Source organism: Rhopilema esculentum, unplaced genomic scaffold (assembly GCF_057945365.1).
Source record: "Rhopilema esculentum isolate cy_ngs unplaced genomic scaffold, ASM5794536v1 HiC_scaffold_36, whole genome shotgun sequence".
NCBI classification, from domain to species: Eukaryota; Metazoa; Cnidaria; class Scyphozoa; order Rhizostomeae; family Rhizostomatidae; genus Rhopilema; species Rhopilema esculentum.
The window spans coordinates 1,928,671-1,949,283 of NW_028300847.1; the positions used below are offsets into that span (position 1 = coordinate 1,928,671).

The 20,613-nt window shown below is 34.5% G+C and overlaps 2 protein-coding genes across 2 annotated transcripts; both read right to left on the reverse strand.

Moving 5' to 3' along the window:
- Positions 1 to 395: 395 nt before the first annotated feature.
- Positions 396 to 5,130, reverse strand: LOC148957218 (retinal rod rhodopsin-sensitive cGMP 3',5'-cyclic phosphodiesterase subunit delta-like). Its single transcript, XM_089115744.1, has 6 exons — positions 4,972 to 5,130; positions 3,960 to 4,022; positions 2,881 to 2,906; positions 2,266 to 2,391; positions 1,767 to 1,872; positions 396 to 1,424 (listed from the first exon to the last, which is right to left on the reverse strand). Exons 1-6 carry the CDS (start codon positions 5,016 to 5,018, stop codon positions 1,343 to 1,345), a joined length of 450 nt encoding a protein of 149 aa, XP_088971870.1. The 5' UTR covers positions 5,019 to 5,130; the 3' UTR covers positions 396 to 1,342.
- Positions 5,131 to 5,267: 137 nt separating this feature from the next.
- LOC148957219 (dnaJ homolog subfamily C member 16-like) lies at positions 5,268 to 19,935 on the reverse strand. The gene is made up of 12 exons (XM_089115741.1): positions 19,407 to 19,935; positions 16,489 to 16,555; positions 14,937 to 15,204; positions 12,964 to 13,205; positions 12,549 to 12,812; positions 12,154 to 12,281; positions 10,810 to 11,008; positions 10,166 to 10,351; positions 9,244 to 9,320; positions 7,919 to 7,999; positions 7,218 to 7,424; positions 5,268 to 6,779 (listed from the first exon to the last, which is right to left on the reverse strand). Exons 1-12 carry the CDS (start codon positions 19,586 to 19,588, stop codon positions 6,413 to 6,415), a joined length of 2,268 nt encoding a protein of 755 aa, XP_088971867.1. The 5' UTR covers positions 19,589 to 19,935; the 3' UTR covers positions 5,268 to 6,412.
- Between the last annotated feature and the right edge of the window lie 678 nt (positions 19,936 to 20,613).

Genomic DNA, 20,613 nt, shown 5'->3' on the forward strand with positions numbered 1-20,613 from the left:
CCCGTTCAAACGCTCAAATGGCAAAACTTTATTACGTTACAATAAGTCCTTGAGGGGCAATGTCCACGTTTTTTTGGTCTTGATATCAATGAAACAATAGTTCATATTCTGAATCCTGATTGACTCTTGACATTTGAATATAGCACTGTTTTGGATAAACAAATGAAGGGTTCACTTATATTTTAAAGAAAAGAAAGATCTGAAAACTGCTTCATGTTTCTAAAGCAAGCAATAAAAGTCTCTTAGCTTGAGCAGCACCAGACTGAGTTTTTCAAAAAACGTGTGAAATACCTAGCTTGCCTGTTAAAAGCAAATAAGGTTTTCACACTATATTCAAACTAGACAATAAATAAATTGCCTAGATGGCAGAAAGATAATGAAAGAAGCAAAACTGAAAAAGTTTAGATTTTCATCAAGATTTTTAATCAATGAATGAATCTAAGATCTTAATACTCCATAGTCAACAATCAAGGTTATGAGTTAAGTCAGTCAAGTAATCTCTAGCTATTAAAATCACTATAGAAATAAATTCTAGAAAGAAAGGGAGTGAATGCCTTTCCATTTGCAAAAATATCTTATCTGAAAAAACATTGAAATATTTTCTTGGCAACTTTTCTTGAAAAGTGGATTTGTCAATCAACCAGGAATGGAGGTTGATGTTGCAAATCAAATGTATGGCACCAAGAATGGTTATCTGATTATTTTAATGGGGATTCAAATGAAAAGCAGAGAAAATATGCAATTTGTGACATCAAAGCAACAAACATAAGGATCTTTCTTATATGTTTCATGCTTGTTTATGTTAAATTGCAAAGTCAAACTCTTTATCTTTTCATAAGTTTAAATCTCAGGATTCTGTTTTTTGTATCATGCTTTGCTACATTTAAGGGAGCTATAAGAATACATAAATAAGTGGTTTGTTTATTTTGATGCAATAATTAACAACTAAACATAAATGAGAAGGGAACCAAGAATGTGCTATATGATAAAAAATAGGAAAAACTAAAAAAACAAAATACTGCCACGGTAATTAAATCACTCTTATCAATAGTTTGTTATTATAAAGCTAGTTCAAAACGAGACTTTTGAAGACAGAAGGGAAAAGAATTGGTTTTATATACTCTGTTATCATCATTATCATGATAATGAGTTTAAACTACGATGAAGGCACTGTCCCTTTGGCTGCTGCAATGATTAAGGCTAGGCTAAGAATGATGGAAAGGCAAAATGAATATTGCCTCCAACAACCTATTTATGTGGGAAAAGCAAGTTGCACTTTGTCTCTACATGGCAAAAGTTTAATTCATATTTACAATCCTGATTGCCTCCTGTCCATATTGTCTTATACATAAAATAGTCTGACTCTTGATGTGCTTATGAGGTTGTTATCATCAAAGAATTTTGTCTCAACCACAACATTGCCACTGAAAAAAGAAATGATGAAGAACTTTAAAATGAAAATGAAGAAAAGCTGTATATGGTGTGATTGGACTCGAAGAAGTAAGTATTAAATTTCATGTTCATCTAGGGATTAAAAGTTCATCTTGGACCACAATTCATCTAGGGAATTATCATACCTGTGTAGAGGTCAAGATGAAAATCTAAAAAGAAAATATTAATGAAACAAGAAAAAGGCAATAAATTTGTGCAGTTATAAAATTGGAGACAAGCAATCAGTTTGAAACAGTGTTATTCACAGAATACAGATCCTTCAGCATTATTTACTAAAATTTTAAGAAGAATTTTGATCAGACAAGAAATCTTACTTCAAAACATTTGCAGGCATCATCTGGTCTTCTGGAGCAGCTTCAATTAATGATTGCCAAGTATTTGTTGATTCGGGAATAACAAATCCAAACTCAAAATACCACTCTAGTATGGAAGAATATGTATTTATTATTAAATGATTTTTAACTGGGAAACTCTATAACAGTATGAAAAAGCAAAACTCTTAATACGATTCCAATGTAGTTTATCATCAATACAAAGATTGTCTTGACTGCAGGCCTTGTGTTGAGAGGCACTGAAGCTCAATGGAGCATCTCCACATGCCTGCCTAGACACTTTTAGCAGCTCAATCACTCAAGTGCCTAGTGAGTCTATACTTTCTAAAAGTACATAGTTACAATAAATCTATTTTGTTATTGATGATTTGGCAATATATTTTTTGCATGCCTAGCAAATTGAAGGTGCTCAATTTGTCAAGCACCTGCTGTTTTGCTCCTACCACGACATGCTTGATTCCCAAAAACTATATCAAGTTACCTTCTATACATTTTCCTTTAAACATGACACGCTGTTCTAGCCGAAACCTTGACATTTCTTCTCTAGATGTAAAATTGATTTCCCTTGACACTGATTTGCACTTTAGAACTTTTTTGGGTACTCTTGCTAAACAAAAAGAACATGAGGATGGGATTATAGCAAATGGAATGTGAAATTTCAAATACACATTAGTGGAACTTTGTTCTTTGGACTTTGGATAGAGATTCACAATTATGAAAATATTCATGGTCATTGGTTACTAATGAAAAGATATATAGAAGACAATGTTTCTATAAGGTCTGTTGATGAGTAGAACATTGTTTTTATTCTTTTAACCAATGGATATGTTTAGTAGCATAAACTATGCTTATTGAAGTTCTGAAAATGTCCCAAAAATATTAGGGATTGACCATATTGAAATTTTAGAATAAAGTCTGAAATTATTGACAAATCCAGAAGATAATAACAGTGTTCATATACATGTCAATCTGGCAAAGAGTATTTAAAGTTGTATTTTGTCTTGAAACAAAACTTGCATTGTTAGGAGTCATCAGTTTTTGGGGAACAAGAACAAGATTTATTAAAAGTCACAGAAGAACAGAGACAACATATTACCTTCATGTTCTACACCTGATAAAGATCTACAACACAAACAAAAAGGTTTATTTAGTGAAAAAATAAAATATGGACAAAAACATAAATCTTATAAGCTGAATGTGAAAGGAAAAGTTTTTTAATAATCATATTTTAAAACTAAATATCATTGCTCTTAATCAAGAATAAGTCAAATAATTAAATTTTGCTTAAAGGTGCAAATCTTTTCTTAACATTATAAATGATGAGATAACAAAAATAAACCAAATTACTCTTTTAGGTGACTCTTTCCACACAGCTTGATATTGAAGTTAAAGGGCTAGAAAGGTATGACAAAAGACTGGCTGAAAATTCTAATCTTTTGATGAATGAAAAGTATGTACCTTATTATGCCGCAAATAAGCCCACCTGGTAAAAAGGACCATGGGCTTATACCTGGGTGTAGGATCATTGAGCCTTTAAGCTAAGCTAGAGACTTTTCTGGATGAGGATGTTAAAGAATACTTCATAAAAGACCAAAAAATTACATATTTCTCTTTTGACAATATATTTGATCATACATTCTGCTTTAAAGATCTGGTATCTTAAGAAAGTATTTGCATAAGATCTCTAAATTTTTCCCCTCTTGTTGTCAATTTAGTCACTTATAAAAGCTCTTACTTTCCCTCTGCAGTTTAATGCACAAGAGCAAGATATGTATATCATGATAATGTCTTGTTCAGGGAACATATCAATTCTTTATCTAAAACAGGTAACCAAATTTTTTACATGCATGATGGTCAGTGAAAAAACTTAATATTGAAATTGATTAAACGGTTAAGTGTTTTACTTGTCAATGCACAAAGTTATGAAAAAGCATCTTTGATTTATCTTTTGGTCCCAATGGCTGGCATTTTGGAAAAAATTATAGGCCCATGAGCCTGCATAAGGGTGCGATCTTTTCAATTTTGCAAAATTCTAAAAGATCTGCATATCTCTGCTTTGTTTATTAACTTATAATGTAAAAGAACAGCACTTGATTTCTCGAACAGCAAGTTTTTTTTATGCATTAACTTTTTAACTTTAAATTGCTAGAGTTTGATACATATTACTCTACTCACATGTCCTCACTTCCTTGCCACAGTACTTTTCCACTCTCAGCATCTCTAAGATTCATCCAATTTCTATTGCTTTGTCAAGGAGCATACCCTAAAAACTCTAGTTGTAATACTAGAAAAGATCTTTATCAGGCCTTCTTAAGAAATATCAAAGACAAAGGACTACTTAAATGACAAAGGTCCCTCCTTCCTACGATAAAAACAAGACAAAAAACCCAAAGGTCTTGAACATATAAGGTTATCTTATACTGCTCTTTATTTACACAACTGCATTTATTATTTGATCAGTTATCCAGACACATTTTAGCAGTTAGAAATCTGTGTTCAAATTTCAAATGTTGTAACCAATGGGTGCTAACATTTTTCTGTCAAGGGCTGTAATAAATCTATATGTTTGCAGTTTGCTGAAGTGATGCAAATCATAGTAATTGTTTAAACAGTTGTTTGATGTCTTTGTTCTGTTCCAGATTTCTGTTGCTCTATTATCAAGTTTGATGTAAACAACAAAGCAATGAATGGTTTTGAAAAACCAGTATGCAGAGCATGGCAATGGTGCACTAAATTTGAATCTGGGAAATTATACCTAGAGTTTTTTTAATCCACATCCAACAACCTTGATTTTACAGGGATTATACTAGTTTTCATAAAATAAAGCTAACATTTGAGAAGCTGAGTTGAACTGTTGTTGCCACTCGCATTTATTTATGGAGGAATTCATTTAGAAATACCAATGAAAGACAATAGTACACACCTATGAAACCACACCTTATAATTTGCACTAAAGAAAAAGGCTAGAAAGTAAAAAAACCTTAAAGCTTTACACAATAAATCCTCATAACTTTACTTGAATTAAGAGAGCTGAAGTTTATCTGGTATTGTATAATAGACAAAACTTCCGCCTATACCTAGTCGATAGAAAAAATATACTAGGTGATAAGAATGGCCTAAAAACTAATTGTTCCGAACCAACAACACTCCTGAGAAATCTAATTGCGCACCTGGTACTAAAGGATACAGTTTGAAACCTTCTTTTATACTTTGCTGAATCTTTGAAGAGCTCATTGTTGATAATGTTTTGCGATCTGGCAGAGTTTACTGCGATTTGTAAGGCGGCAACAAACAGCCTTTGCAAAGCCCGAGCAGACGATTCTTCTGTTTACAATGCAATTCAACTCGCAGCATTATAGCAACAAAATTGTTGTTGTTGCTGCTCAATACTTAAAGGAAGAAATGCAATAATTTTGAGGGGTGCCCAGAAAGGACCTTTTGTGTAGTTGTTGCAGGCTTCAGCAAAAAGGGGATGGGTACTTAGTCTATAAATATATACAATCTTTTTTGAGGCTGGATTGTTCTTATTTTGTTCTTAAATTAACATGGTGTAAGCAGTGCCACTGATAGCTTTTTCGCTCTATGGAGGTGTTTAGGCCTCATTTGCCAACAAAGTAAGTGGAACAATCTTCATTTGCCGACAAGTTTGAAAATTTACCGGAAAAGCATCCGAAAGTCCTCGTACTTGAGATAAAACGTTGTTTAAAATTGCATTTTAGAGTAGCTCAGCCTCAGCTTGTTCCTAATTTCTCTTGACTTTTGACCAATTTGTAGAATACCACAATATGTAGCCGAAAAAAAGCTATGACACATGTAAAAGGACTACATAACAAATTATTTTCAAGCAAATCAATCTTTAGAAATATATCAGGATAAGGTTGACTCAAGAATCAACCTTCTCTGATTCTGTGGTCGTAAGGTAGTCGAATATTGAAACAAATGACAAAACAAACCAAGTTTTATACTAAATCTAATATTAAACTAAAATTTGTTCAGTTACAATGATAAATATTCTATCAACTGTTTTTTGTATGCGAAATAAACTTGAATTCTGGTGCTGGTCCATGAGATTAATATCCTTTCAGCTTTCAAGTCACGGTTACTTTTGCAAAAGTTAATTGTAAAATACTGCCTTTTCGATGATGTCCTTAAAAAACACTAACAGAAGAAGCGACACTCGAATTTACTGCTACTGGGCTTGAATAGAGAATTAAAATTACTCGAAGGCATTTCCACGATACTTTTAGGGGACAAGCGGGCATTCTTTAGAAAACTGACCCCCTCGAACGGCACACTAAATTTAAATAAATTCAACTGATCGAATAAACGCATTATTTTTTGTGCTAAAAATTCAACCCAACCTCTGTTTCTAGACTTAAATGATCAATTCTAACAGTGCACACATATAAAAACCACTGAACTTGTTAGTGGTACAACCATGTGGCATGAGCATACAAAAGGCAATAGTTACCATTTTTCGTATAAACTTTGATGGTCAACCTTAACGGGAATTCCTTCCCTACATACAAATAAATATCTCTGCCTGAAATTTGTAAATACATTCAATTTTGCAAGTCCTAAAGTTTAGCCAAACAAAACTGTTCGCAAACTGCAAACAGATATCGTTTCTAAAGCTCCAGTTTAGGCCAGTTATCAACACGCATCCGATCAGTCAATGTTCCATCACAAAGTCTCTCTAACCAAGTACCTAAAAAATTTCTAATAGATATAACTGCGATTTTCTGACTTTGCAAAGCTCGCCCATCCAGTTCATCATCATCTATTTCATTGTCACTTTCAAGGCCTATAAAATCTGCAAGTCTTTCATGATTCACGTTACCATTTGGTTTAAAAACATGCAAGTATTTCTTACGACCATTAACGGCTATTACAGTGCCTGGTAGAACTTTCCCAAACTCTCTTATGTCCATAACTTCCGCACACCAAGACAACTGCTCTTGAATGGAAAGCCAGGCAAACGTGATCAGCTCTCCTCTACAAATGAACAAATAGCACAATTACAAAGGTACAAAATTAGCTCACAGACAGGGACGGACTAAGGTGGGTATTATTGGCACTGCAGCAATAGGGCCATTTCTGAAATAGACCCAGATAAAAACTGAAGAGAATTTTCCTGTAGCTGAATTGGCCAATAACAAGCTATTTTTGGGACCCTTTTAAAAAATGTGCTTCAATTATAATAGCAAGAGCTAGAAGAGTTGAAGTGAAAAAGAGGCTACATGTTATCTGAACTGACGAAATAGCAAGGATTTGAATAAGAGGTGTAGGCGCAGTAGTAGCTTCGAGAAATTTTACTTATGTGTTGCATATCAATGCAAAATCATTGCTAAGAATATAAACAAAGTGTTCGATTTGAATAGGCTGCTTGCTTGTCTAAGTCCTCTTCCGTTAAACGAATCTTGCAAAGCTCACCTGACAAATGTGTATGTAGCGTCCGAAAAGGCCTGCATGATTGGTGAATCTTCTACCTGACTTAAGTTTTCCGCATCTAAAAGAATGATGACCGTGAACCTCCCCGGAGGAGCATTGGTGATTAGCTCCTTGCTGTTCTTGGAAGTAAGCTTCTTAATTCCCAAGACAGTGCAATCAACCTCTTCCTCTTGTTGTGATGAGGATCTCCTGCATGAATAAAAAACAGATGGTCGTTCGGCATTGTCTTTAGATTAGAGCGATATCCGTTAGATTTGCCGCTAGCCTAAGCAGATAGGGAAGCAGAGTGGGCGTTACCGAAAAACCTTCGATATAGCTTCCTCTTAGGAACCAAAAAGAAGTCTTTCTTGAAAATATGTCTTTATTACGATTGTAGACCATATCCCCCTTGTTTCCCGCGATGGAGAAGGACGTTACTGGTCATAATAATGCTGATGTTTTCGTGGTTATTTCCCATAACCAAGAGCAAAACAAGATACATTGAAGATAAATATATACAAATGACAGTTCCAAAACCAAACAGATTTCAATCAAATCTCAATTGAATCTCCCTACACTGAGATGTCAGTCACAAAATAAGGATGCATTTTTCTGTAGGCCATCCAATTATCGTCAACATTATTAGTGATAGAGATAAAAGCTCTAACGCTAAAAGGAATACAAGTGAAAAATGATGAACTCACCCAGCAAGAGGTAACAGAACACTAGCAACAAGCACAATGCCAATCAACATTGAATTTATTATCATGGAAACAGGACTGCTCCTGGGAAAAGCAATATGGCGGATTAAAAGTAACAAACAACAGGTTGGAGACGCATTTCAGATTTCTGGTAAATGAATTAAGATAATGATACCTGATTCAAATGATGAAGAAATAACATAAAAATCTGAATAGCACCAAATTCAATAATTTTGATAACAATGTAACAGGTTTTTTCAAAAATAATGAGGAGGATTAAACTTAAAAACTTTATTCAGTTTATTTCATCTCATACTTGAAAAAGCAGTGTCGTGTCAACGTACAAGTAGCTCGGTCTAAATCAATGAAATCACGGAACATTAATTTCAATGTTATATTAGCCTGCAATACATCGTATTTCCTCGAAAATTGGCCGACCTCGAAAATAAGCCAAAAAATATTAGAAAATATAGGAAAATAGGCCGACTTCGAAAATAAGCCGAGAGACAGTGACAGTCAAATAAAAGTTCACTCCTGACAGTCAAATAAACGTTCGAATCAAATCATTCCAATCTACTGGCAAATTGTTTGAAAATAAATATTTTGTAAATATGGCTCCTACTAGAAAGTCGTTTTCTGCTAAGTTTGAAACAAAAGTTTCAAAGTAAATAGCAGATACAGGCTGTTCCAATAATACAACTGCAAGACACTTTGAAATCAATGTAAAAACATTAGAAGATGAAAAACTCGATCAGGCTCTCTTCAAACAACTACCTGGTTCTGGCAGACGACCACTTTCAGAGGACTTGGAGGAGCTTGTTTATCAGTGGAAAAAAGAATTTTTGTTCAAATTTTCTTTTTCCTTTCTGGAAACACTTCAACATTCAAAAGTAGGCTGAAAATTTCATTTCATAAAAAAAAATAAGCCGCGGCTTATTTTCGAGGAAATACAGTATATGTGCAAAATTCCTGTAAGTACCCGAAGTCACACACAGGAAAAAACGGCATGTTGATTGGCTCTTTAGTTTTTTGACCAATCATCAACAGCTAACCTCTCACCAAGTTCTTTCAGTTAACATAAGTCGAACTGTTTCAGTTAACACAAGCATGATTCATTTAACACCAACACAATGCTTCGATTCAATAAGAAACCCAACAATAAAGAAGGCAAAAATACCCTGGTCAATGTAAAGCAATAAATTGTTATGGTCAAAACTTGATGCAGCGAAATTTAGATGTCAGATTTCAGAATACATGGTACCCGAGTAGAAAGAAATACTGGTACCACCCAGAATGATAATGATTGAAAAGTAGGGAAAAACGCTTACCAACTAAAGAACTGGTATGAATCGACCACGTGATCAAAAAATGAGCTCATGTGCTTGGAAATACGATAAAACAAGTGCTGCAAAGGAAAAAACGTCAACAGTGTATGGTAGTCTACAAGAAATATTGATGATTCAAAAAAACGAATATAACACGAAATATGACAAGTAATTTACATTTGTTTTCTTTCTCATGTTTAAAGGAATTTTTGCTATAAAAAGTTTTCAAGAAGTTAAAATTTGCTATTTGTATAGCAAAAGCTTATTAAAAGAATGGTCCACATATTATAAACAGCACGGGTAGCGTGAATAAGACATACAGTAAATTCGTCATGTCCACCATTCGTTATGATAACGAGCTATACACCTAAAATGCTTTTTTTGTTTATAATTTGTCCCTTGATTTTCCATAACTTGTCCATAAATATTTTGAACACTTCAGAAATTTTAACTTTTTAGTGATGCTAAAAGGGTGTTCAACATTTCATTCTAAATATTTTATATATGCATTGAATCAGTGGAAATCAAGGCCCAAATGGGTCCAAAAGAAAAGCTTGACATCTAATTGTAGAACAGTTGCCCGATGACCGAATTAAGCGTGAAACTCACAGTAGCAACTTAGAACCGTCCTGTTCTCTACAATGTAATTATATACCACGAAAATCACGAATGATTTTTTAGCGCTGAGCTGTGTTAGAAAGAATTGGTAAGCAAAATCTGCTGATACTCAAGCATCGTGCTGATATTTGATAGGAAATTGTTTGGGTAGCTTTTAAACTGCATACAAAAAGTACATGAAGTGAAGCAACGAACACCGAGCAAAAGAAAGGCAGGGGCAATGCCTGAATCAATGCTGAAAGACGTTACTATAGTGATGACTTTCAAGTTAAGTACATTTCTATTGGGAGTAGAGCTTTAAACTTACTGGCTGATGCTCATCGCTGATTGCGGATATGTTTGCTTCTCTAGATAGATCTATTTTTCTACCAACAAGCTGCTCGAGCATGGACGCGAGTTTCACCGACGGGTCCTCGGGATCATCAGGACAAAAGCCTCCATGTAGCCAGTCATAAAGAATACGTTTTGCCGATAGACGCAAGAAAACCAGCACCTGTCAAAAAACAATGTGTTCTATTCAAAAGACAGAAAATGAAGAAACTGAGTTGAGTTCCAAGAATAAATTTGCGAATAAGCCTTGGGTTAAGAGCTTTAAGGGTAGTGATAATGGGGCGCAAATTTGGCTTCGGTTTTTCCAAGATACCTTAATTTGAGGCGTCAGTTTACCATTGAGTGGAAAAGATTTGCACAAGTGGCTAATTACAATCAGCAAGGGGGTTGGTATCATAAATACGCTTATTGTGCCTTTTTTCCCATGCCGAGAAATGATAATTTGCTTACAAATGTTATCGCCTCGTAAAGTTTTTGGGGGTATCAGACAATTTATCCAAATTTAGCCACAAAGTACATACATTAATTGATGATGCCAAAGAAATGGAAGGTGAAAATGAAAATAGTAAATTGAGTGCTAAAAAATTTGTATATACTCTAGATATTTGCTTATTGAAATACCTTCAATGCCTGTTCTCCATTTTGGCAAGATCCATCAGATTTGGCATCATCGATCCTGAAGTTCTTCTGTATGTCTTCATTGATGTACATAAATTGAACATTTCTCTCTTTCCATCTCACGTCTTTTGCCATTTTTCTTAGGAGATATCTTTGATAGCTATGATCTTGGCGTGAAAACGTGAACAGAAGTACGCAGTATCTAAAAAAGTAAGAAAATCAGCAATGAGCTCCCTTTAAGCTGATATTTTTGGAATAGACTTAGAAAAAGGTTTTGGAAAGGGATTTTGCCACACAAAGATGACTCAAACACTAACAACAACAGTGCATTAAAGCTATGCCCTGGAATACGCCAATGAAATCGCATCCCATATTCAGAAAACACCCATTACAAAAGGTCATGTTTCGTTGGATTCATATGCCCGACTCTCTTTCACTCTCCTTTCTCTCCTTGACAGTCAAAGGAATCGCAAATAATATTGTGAATAACACTAAACGCATAGCATGGGTTCATTCTCGTTTAAAAGGAGGTGAATTCACTCCCCTAAAAAATGCGTAATTTTTGCATCGCAACATGGAGTAATAAGAAAATCATCATTGGCACTATCTCGAAGATAACACACAACGATAAACGATCTGCTACCACATGATTAGGCAGCTCCCTTCGTACCTAGCATCCTTGAAGTGTAACGGTTTCTGCAATGGCTGAATGCAGCTTGGACTAATGGAATCATACCTATGACTTCAAGGGTTTTGTAAAAAGTTCAGGGATTTCATATAACTCTTTTGATGGATTTCGATCGGCTTCTATAGCTTTTAATGACTTTTTCGAAGCATATGATCGTGAAACACACATCTATTCAATCGACAGCAGGAATCCATTTTTAATGCAAGATGTACTTATTCAAGGATTTTCTCAAGCGGGACATTCACAAACATCGGTCACTACGAATTCACGAAAATAAATCTGTTTTTACATCGAAAAGAAAGTTGCCCTATATTTTACTGCATCATTGACCTAGGAGCAATTATTTATAATTAGAAAAGCACAACGAGTGGTAAAAAAGCAGTCAGGATGTCTTTATTACAGATGGCTTCAAATATAACCTACAATGCCTATCATAATTATTTAGAAGATCAAACGACTGGCATTGTAATTATGTATTTTTCATTCCAAAACATTACAACTTTAACCAAAACAATGCCAATGGTTGAAGCAAATATCATACAACTCACACAAAAAAAAGTAGGTCCTAATCTCCTACGATGTTTAATAGAAAAACTTCGCATCATACTCTTAGAGCCCTTTGTGGCAGCAGATTTTATCGTAGCACTGACCATACTCACCTTTTATAATATTCAGATGATACAGGACAAATGCTGTCAAATATCTCCTGAGATGATAAGCGTGGAAGGTGAAAATACAAATTCTCAGAGATCGCTTTATGGATAGCTTTCTGGCTTAGACTCGAACCCTAGAAAAATAAAAAATAATTTCATAAAAAATGAGTGGATGTTACCATATCACCAACCCTGAAATTGGATATATTCCATTTGAAAAAAAAACCTTATTCATAGTGATAATTACATACACAATTGAAACGAAATTCACCCATAGCTAAAAGAGAATACAAGCAACTAAACTTCAAAAGCTCAAAGTATCAACCAGTACAGCATACATACAATGGCTTGTCATAAGAAACCTTGTAAGAAATGAGGAAAGTTTCTTAAGAATAGCATACCTTTAGGATAACCTCTGGCACTGAAGGTTCTTCTTTAAGAATAAGAAACAGTTGTTCCTTTTTCTGAACTCCATATCTACTCAATAAACCATCAGAGCCAGGTCGTGCACTATTCACATACGCAAAAGCAATCTTCTGGTGGTATTGATATGCAATCAGGCTAAACAGAAGAGGTACATCTATCTTGTTTGAGAATAAAATGGCCTGTGGCTTGTTGTCAATAAAGCACTGACGAAAGAACTCGATGTAATTCTCTTTGTTAAGCTGTAATTGAAATAAAAGTCGAGTTATAAATGCAATTACAGGTATAACTTAGCTTCTAACATCTGCAGTGAAAGAACATTAGCCAAAAAATTGAACTGAGCTAGTATTGCAATGTAAGCGGCAATATTTTTTACTTTGTAACATTACATACCTGTTTGACAAGGCCTTGTGGAATCAGCTTCCAAACAAACAGCCTGAAACTTTCTTTTGAATATTCTTCCATGTTGTATTCCAGAACCTTGCCTTCAAATACAGCTAAGAATTGTGGATAATACCTTACACCAAGTCTGCTGTTCAGTGTCCTGCTATACTGATAATTCAGCTCATAAAAGCCAATCCCTAGAGATGTCATATCATTTGCAACTGATTCCCAAATCAGTTCCAGCTGCATACCTAACAACAAACCAGACAATCAAGGTAAAATATCACTCTATAAATACCACATATCACTCTGATGAAGCCCTGTATGCCGGGGCAAAATATTAGTATTCCTTGAATTTAATTTATTTTGGAAATTTTATTTTTTTGCATTGGATTCTCGTCATCATATTGCTTTGTTCCTGAAAATCTTTTGTATTATTACTCATTGCAAGATTCACAAAATCTGGCGGACAGCCTATCCTGCGGTCCCTCTTTCTTACACACAAATCAAGGTAAAGTCATTAAGATTTGATATTTTTCTCTCGAGAATAGAAAGATTGCAGAATGGTCAATAAATGTGAGAAAAAGTTTCATGTACACAAGTCCTAGCTCTTTGCAGAGTCGTAGCTTTGGTAGCTTGAGGGGTGTGACAGCCCACCTGAAAAAATTCCTGTGAATTCTCAAATTTTCAACTTGTCAGCAGATAAGGGAAAATGGGACTTTGAAACCTCCCTTGAGCAAGATAAAAGCCAATGGCCTTGTGGGGAATATTTATTTTCACAATCATGAACTTTGGGCCAGTATAGATGAGATGAAGGTAAAACTTGCTATTTTAACATTAAGATCATTTGATATAAGGAAAACCAATTTTTGAATAAACCATGTGTTTGCTGTAACTTTATCCAAACCTTATCTAATGGTTTCCCTTTTACATTTTAAGCTCTCCTAAAATACTTTAGAAACCACAATCCACTGTAAATGCTTCTAACTCACTGTAAATCAGTTCAAGCCTTAAACCGATTCATACTGGATGTATCAGTGACATAATGCTGACCATATATTGTTTTTTGCATTTTAAACAGCTGTGTATTAGCATCACATTTTTCTGCCTTGCATCATAGCATATCAGGGGTATAAAGACTCAAGACAATCCATACATGCAAGTGGCCATCTGTTGATAAACTATTGGCCAACCAATAAGCATCTGGGTGTTATAATGCTTAGTGTATCATATCAATTTCAAATTTTTTCTGTCTGTTCGTGGTATTTGGCAAATCATAGACCTTCCAAAAAATTGTTTGCTTCTCCAGTTGCAAAACAACAAAAAGATGCTTATGAAAGTTATTGGCTACAAATGATAAAATTCAAGGTTGCCAAGTTTTGGAAAATAATACTTGTGAGATTTAATGAGCGCAGCTAGTGAGCAATTGAACTGGGGTCATGGGCTAGGGGCAGAAGAATTCCGAATTTCAGTAGATCTGGAGTGCTCAAATGGCTTAAAACTAGACCATTCAGAATGCCTAAACATTTGTTTATTTCACATTTGAAACATTCCAGAAAAACACAGAGAACAGGCTTTTAAACGTAAGAACAAAAAATCAAAGCAATGAACAATAATAACGTATAATACTGATACATTAAAGTGTTTGACAATCAATCATGCAACAGGTCTGGGCAAGTGATTGTCATAAACAATATTGTGGAATGGAATGTGTTCAGCAACCACAAGGTGTTTGATCTGAATTGAAAGAAGAATGAGGCCAAAAAAGAAATCCGTGAGAAAAGTAACTCCTGTTGTGAGACTGTGAGAAGAGGTGAAGATCTGTGGGTTTCACAACAAAACCGTGAGACTTGGCAACCTTGAAATTAGCTAGAAAAACTGAGCCAAAAATAGTGAAATATCTGTGCATGATATTCTAGACTTTGTATATCCAGTGTTCAATGCAAAGGAAAGGACACAGCTTATAAACAAGTCTTACTTACACTGAAAGCACCAGTCACCATAAATATAAATCATCTGTGGAGCTTTAAAACTCATAGGGAGAACCGTTTTTTCATACAACTGATTTGTAAGAATTTGAATATTCTTGTTCCCCATATTTCCAAAAAATGAATCACTGAATGGCATCCAATTTGCATTTGAATGAAACCCAAAAGGACTGTGGTAGCCATCAGAGTGTTGACCAGATGGTTGTTCTTTAGTCATACCAAAATTATCGTAGTTATATCTGCGCTCTTCATTGCTCAATATCTACAAAATCAATTCAAATGTTTTGTTACCTTAAATAATGATTTGAATGATCACCAAAACATTACTATAAAACAGTCCTGGTAATATGGAATTTGTTGGCATGCTGGTAATCGTACACATCATTTTATTTGGAACAGCAAAGACAGAGACATTTGAAAATGGAGGAAGGGAAATAAGTTTCTAAAAAAACTTGAGCAAAGGAAATGAGAACAGATAAATATGGAGTAATGGAAACACCCATCTTAATGTTTTGACCAAGGCATGTGTGGAGGCGTGCAATGGCAATGTTACCAGGACTGCTATAAAATAGAATATTGTCATTGTTCTCATTAAGTATGTAAGATCATGCACTTCCTTGACAGCAAAGACTTTTTGAATAAGAATTTATTACAAACATGATGGACCTAAAACCAAAACACTTAAAAAGCTTAATTGTTAAAAACTTCTGGGACAAATGTTATTATAAGTTGTCAAATAATGGTACTCCTTTTCATTTATTTCATGCATCAAATTCAAATCAACTGTATTCTGTTATATGCACACATTGTTTGTAGAGAGTCAAAACCATGCCTTGAACAACAACTCAAACTCAATAGATAGCTAAAGTCAAGTTGTGTCTTTTGACACTGAAGCATAAAAAGGGTAGGTGCCCATCCTCACTGGTTGTTTATTTTTAGCCTGCCCAGGCAAAAGCAATCACTCTAAGGGAAGACAACAAATGTTAATTAATAAAAAACCAACAAGGCTAAAAGGGTTCTTAATGTTTCAAAAAAATTTTAAAATCATTTTACTTTGGTGTGAGGCAAAATCATATGAAAATGAACTGTTATGATGATCTTTGAGAGATTAAACCTAAAATGCCGTACCAAAATTTTGTTAAAAACACTTTAACTGTTCAGACGATGTTCCAAGGGCTAATGTATTAGTTCAAATACTAGATGCCTATAGTATTCCTTAGCTTCCATGATGGGTTTTATATTGCATTTTTCCAAGAGATATGATTGATTCAGCTTACTTATGTTTCCTGTGTTTAGATATAATAGCTTTGTATCGTATTTGTTTTTGCTTGGGTGACAAAAGATGACTGGAAATGTGTTTTTTGATCAAACACTTATTCCCCACGATTTACCATATTGCGTGCCTGATCAAATTCTGTTGGCATTAAATGTTTAGTATATAATTAATACAATGCTAGGTTATTGGTGCTACATATTAAAAAAAATTAAAAACTGAAAAAAATTAATCCAATATTCCACAAAATTTAGTAAATAAAATTATACATACATTGTAGGAATCTGTGACTTTCATAAACATTTCTTGTGCTTTTGGATTCTTATTTTTGTCTGGATGCCTGAAATGAAAATGAAAATTGATCAGAGAAATACAATATGAAATCAAGTGTGACAGAGTCACTGAGTACCACGAAGACACGTGATGCGAACTTACATTATCTTTAGAACTAATTTTAGAAACATTACGTATGTGGTTGTTTTGTTTAAGACTTGCTTTGTTTATCCCCTGCGGACATTGCTTTGTAATTATAATTCATGGTATGATTAGTATGCGTAGAAATTTCTAGAACATTCGATGGTAATCTGGCAAGTATGATGCAATGGCGGTAGGTATTTTTGTAAAGTGATGTAATAATAAGTAGTAATACTAAATGAGGCTGTGTGCCCATAGAGTAGAGAACTTTCTTTAGTGATGATTCAAGAGTAGAGTTGTAATGATTTGAGTGGTAATTTCCGCATGGTAGAATTAAAAGGTCTTTTTCTTTGTTTCGCGGACTGTTCGAGAAGTTGTTTGCATTCGAAGCAATATTGAGTTCATGACACAAGTTAAAATTATTTATGTAATCATTAAAACAAATTAAAGCACCCAAATGGCATTTTACAGTGCAATTCAAAGCAGGAAAGACACAGGGTCATATGGAAAAGAAACGATCTAAGGTTGCTTGGTACCAAATGATCAAGAGCTGTAAATACTAAAATCTGGGATTCAAGCTGGATCAAAAGTCTCAGGGGTTTCATTGATTATTTGGTATTACCCCACACTGATAAAATTTTGAACAGATAGGGAGGGATGTGGTCAATAGTACTAAGGGCATGCTTCTATTCATTCAAAAGGACTGCATTCCTACCAATAAAAAGTTGTTTATGAATTTTGTGTGCCAATATGAAGATCAGTATGTAGGATGCTAACCAACCAGCAATTAATAGAAGAAATAAAACAGCATGTTCCTGCAGGTATCAAGCAATAAACAGTTCCAAAAAGAGAATGGTGTATTTTCAAAAACCAAAACGCCCAAATAAAATGTGATTTGGTAATTGGTCAAAATTTACGCACAAATTCAGAGTGCGCTGAAATGTTTAGTGACAAAAAATTCAAAATCATTGGGCAGACAAAGTTGTCTTTTCATTTCAGGAGATTTGGTATCTGTTTGCACCAAAACAAAAAATCCCAACTTGTTTAGAGAGGAAAAGTTCATTTTCTCTTTTAGACTCTTCAACTAGATGAAAGGTTTAGTGGTTGCTGATTTGTAAAAGCAAGATAACCAATCAAACACATCTTTCTTCCTCTCACGTTATTTTCGATCAGGCACAAATCTAGCCAAAATTTCGACCGGTTTCAGGGTGCTTTACCCCCATTACAGCCCTGTGTGTTATTGGTCCATAAATATTGCTAAAAGTTGCTAATGAGGTTAGTAAAATGAGATTGATTTGCCCACATTTTCATCTAATATGTCAGAATTTCACTTCGTTTCAGCATGGCCTTTGATCCACTTCGATTCTAATTTTCATGTTTTTTCCGAGAAAGAAAGTCTATTCCCTCAACACAAAACCTCAGATTCTTATTTGCCACCGTATTTAATTTTGTTTCATTTTGTTTTAAAGCATCCACACTTTCAAGCTATGGATATTGATATCGAATATGCTTTTTAGCCACCGGTTTCTCTCACACAAGGGAAACATATGGGTACCGGTTTTTACAGGTTTTCAGAAAACAATAGCCACCGGTTTCAATATTGGCACATAGATAGCATACTCCAAACTGTCACTTCGAGTGGCTACTGATTTCCTCGATTTTGAATTCCTCAGATACTTTGAGATAAAAGATGCTTGTAGGGGTTCAATTCAGTATATAAACAGAAGAGCTGTAGCCAGTCAGGGAGAAGTGCAGCAATTGTTGCAAATGAAATTTAGATAAAAAATTCAAGATTTACAGAAAAACAAAGCTCTTAGAAGTTGACCGGTTTTTTTAAACCTGTGCAACCGGCCTAGATTCGCGCCTGCTTTCGACCCACACATGGATATAAATTTTCAGCTTATTTTTTGTCATTATCCAACGTTTATACTCTATAAAGTGTCAGACAAAAAGTATATACCTAAGCATGCTACATGAAATCTTAAGTATGGTATTACATGCAATCTTCAAATTTGTTACAAGCAGAAGGACAAACAATCAAAGAAATTTCTATAAGTTTTTTTATGTCATAAGGTTTATTCAGGATTAAGATTTTTATTGGGTTCAATAGATTTAGTTAGTATAATGGCCAATTTGTCAATCTCTAGTTTACCCAAGCCAATTTTTTTAAATAAGAATTCATCATGCATGCTAAGTTCCCATCATTGCTCTGAAGTAAATTAACATATTTTTATGACTCATTTAAAAGGGCGTTTTATAACCTACTTTAAGAAAAATCAAGAGAATAACATTTCCATTGTTTACTCTTTTAACTGTTAGGCACTAGCACCAATACTATGAAAGAAAATGACAAACAATATGACAAACAAAATGAAAAATCAAGACTTGGAGAAAACATTGACTGCCTTCACAGTCTGAGTCGGTGCTTTAAGTATAAAATTCTATTTTTCATCGTGTTATTTGGGACCCTAATTTTGACGTTTTATGCTCTGAGGAGTGTCAGACGAAAAAGTTTTTAGCCAATATGGTGTAAAATGTTTGCCATATTTTCAAATTCTGTACCGCCAAAAAACTCTTCACATAAAATTCTAATATAATTTGCTTCAAGTTCTCAAAATTTCAAGGTATTTACAATAGCATTAAGATGGTCTTGATGGTTGCTAGTTAAAAACAGTCTATTACTGTTTCTAATTGGCGAAGTGTAAACAGCTTGAACATGTTAACCTGTTGATCAAGACGCTTCATCGATTGAATAATATAGCTTCAAAGGTCCCTACCATTTCCTTGCAAGAGCTTTATAAGCTCTTCTTATCTCTCTATTCGATGCATCTCTTCTCAGTCCAAGTGTAAAATATGGGTCAAACTCCTCGCTTAATGAACAAGAAGCGAACAAAAGAATTATTAGGCCACATATCAACCAGAAGGTGATTGTGCTTATTCCAGGTGAAGATCTTTGCATAATAGAAATACAAAGCCGTTTCTGCTGATCACTATAATTTGCAGATAAAATTAACCTCCTACAGCCTAACAACTATCTGCACTTGTTCGGCCTTTTAAGGGAAACTTCCAACCTTTTCTACCGCCATTCACCTGTTTCCTAATGGTGTTTTCTGGGAGCAGCAGCAACAACAACAATCGAAAGAAATCGGCTACAGACTCAGCTTTTTACTTTTGTTGTTCTTCTTTTCAATTATTTCTTCTTCCTCTTTCCTTTTTCGCTATATTACTATACTTTGTCTTCAATTTCTCACTTTTATTTTCTTTTTTGTCTCTCTTCCACCTTTTCATCTTGCTTCTCTCTTCCTCTTCTTATTTATCCTCTTCTTGTACCTTCTTTTGCTCTTCTGCCCCTCCTTCTTGCTCTTCTTCTCCTTCTTCTTTTTCCTCTTCTCTCTTTACATTGATTTTCTTTCTGCTCCCATTCTCTTTTCACTTATTTTTCTTGCTCTTCATTCTTTCTATTTTGATTTATTCTCCTTTTCTTCTTTATTACCTTCTTCTTCATCTTCCTTTGCCTCCTAATCTTCTCTTCTTCGTCCTGAGCTTCACGCATGGCATGACTTGATGACAGAAATTGCCTGGAAATTTTTAATAGAATTTGATGGCAATTATTAAATTGACATTGGTTGACCGAGGAAAAAGTGACATAGATCTTGTCATATGTAATCAATTTTTCATTTCATCCAAAGCTGAGACTTGAGACTATCCACCATGGGGAGTCTAATTGCTACCAAAAAAGTTGATAAATATTCAAACGTAGGAACTAAGACATTTTTTTCAAGTTCTGCTATTACAATCAATCCTTTTTTCAGCGTAAGAGATGCGTGTTCCCTTTGACTCCGATTATAGACCAAACGGAAATGGCGGGGAGTAACACTTTGAAGCGGGAAAATTTTTATTACCAGTTTCGAGTTCTTTATCAACTGGTGATATTGAATTGTGATGGCAAAAGGGGATTTGCTGCTGTTTTTTGGGGGTAACATA

Excerpts from the sequence above, each read along its gene's own strand:
- LOC148957218 (XM_089115744.1), bottom strand. The coding sequence starts at position 5,018 with ATGAGCTCTTCAAAGATTCAGCAAAGTATAAAAGAAGGTTTCAAACT. Across the intron at positions 2,907-3,959 it reads TGGCAAGGAAGTGAGGACAT|ATCTTTATCAGGTGTAGAAC; the intron begins GTGAGTAGAGTA and ends TTTGTGTTGTAG. Across the intron at positions 1,425-1,766 it reads ATGCCTGCAAATGTTTTGAA|TGGCAATGTTGTGGTTGAGA; the intron begins GTAAGATTTCTT and ends TTCTTTTTTCAG.
- LOC148957219 (XM_089115741.1), bottom strand. The coding sequence starts at position 19,588 with ATGCAAAGATCTTCACCTGGAATAAGCACAATCACCTTCTGGTTGATA. Across the intron at positions 11,009-12,153 it reads TCATCTGAATATTATAAAAG|ATACTGCGTACTTCTGTTCA; the intron begins GTGAGTATGGTC and ends TTACTTTTTTAG. Across the intron at positions 10,352-10,809 it reads ATGGAGAACAGGCATTGAAG|GTGCTGGTTTTCTTGCGTCT; the intron begins GTATTTCAATAA and ends GTTTTTTGACAG.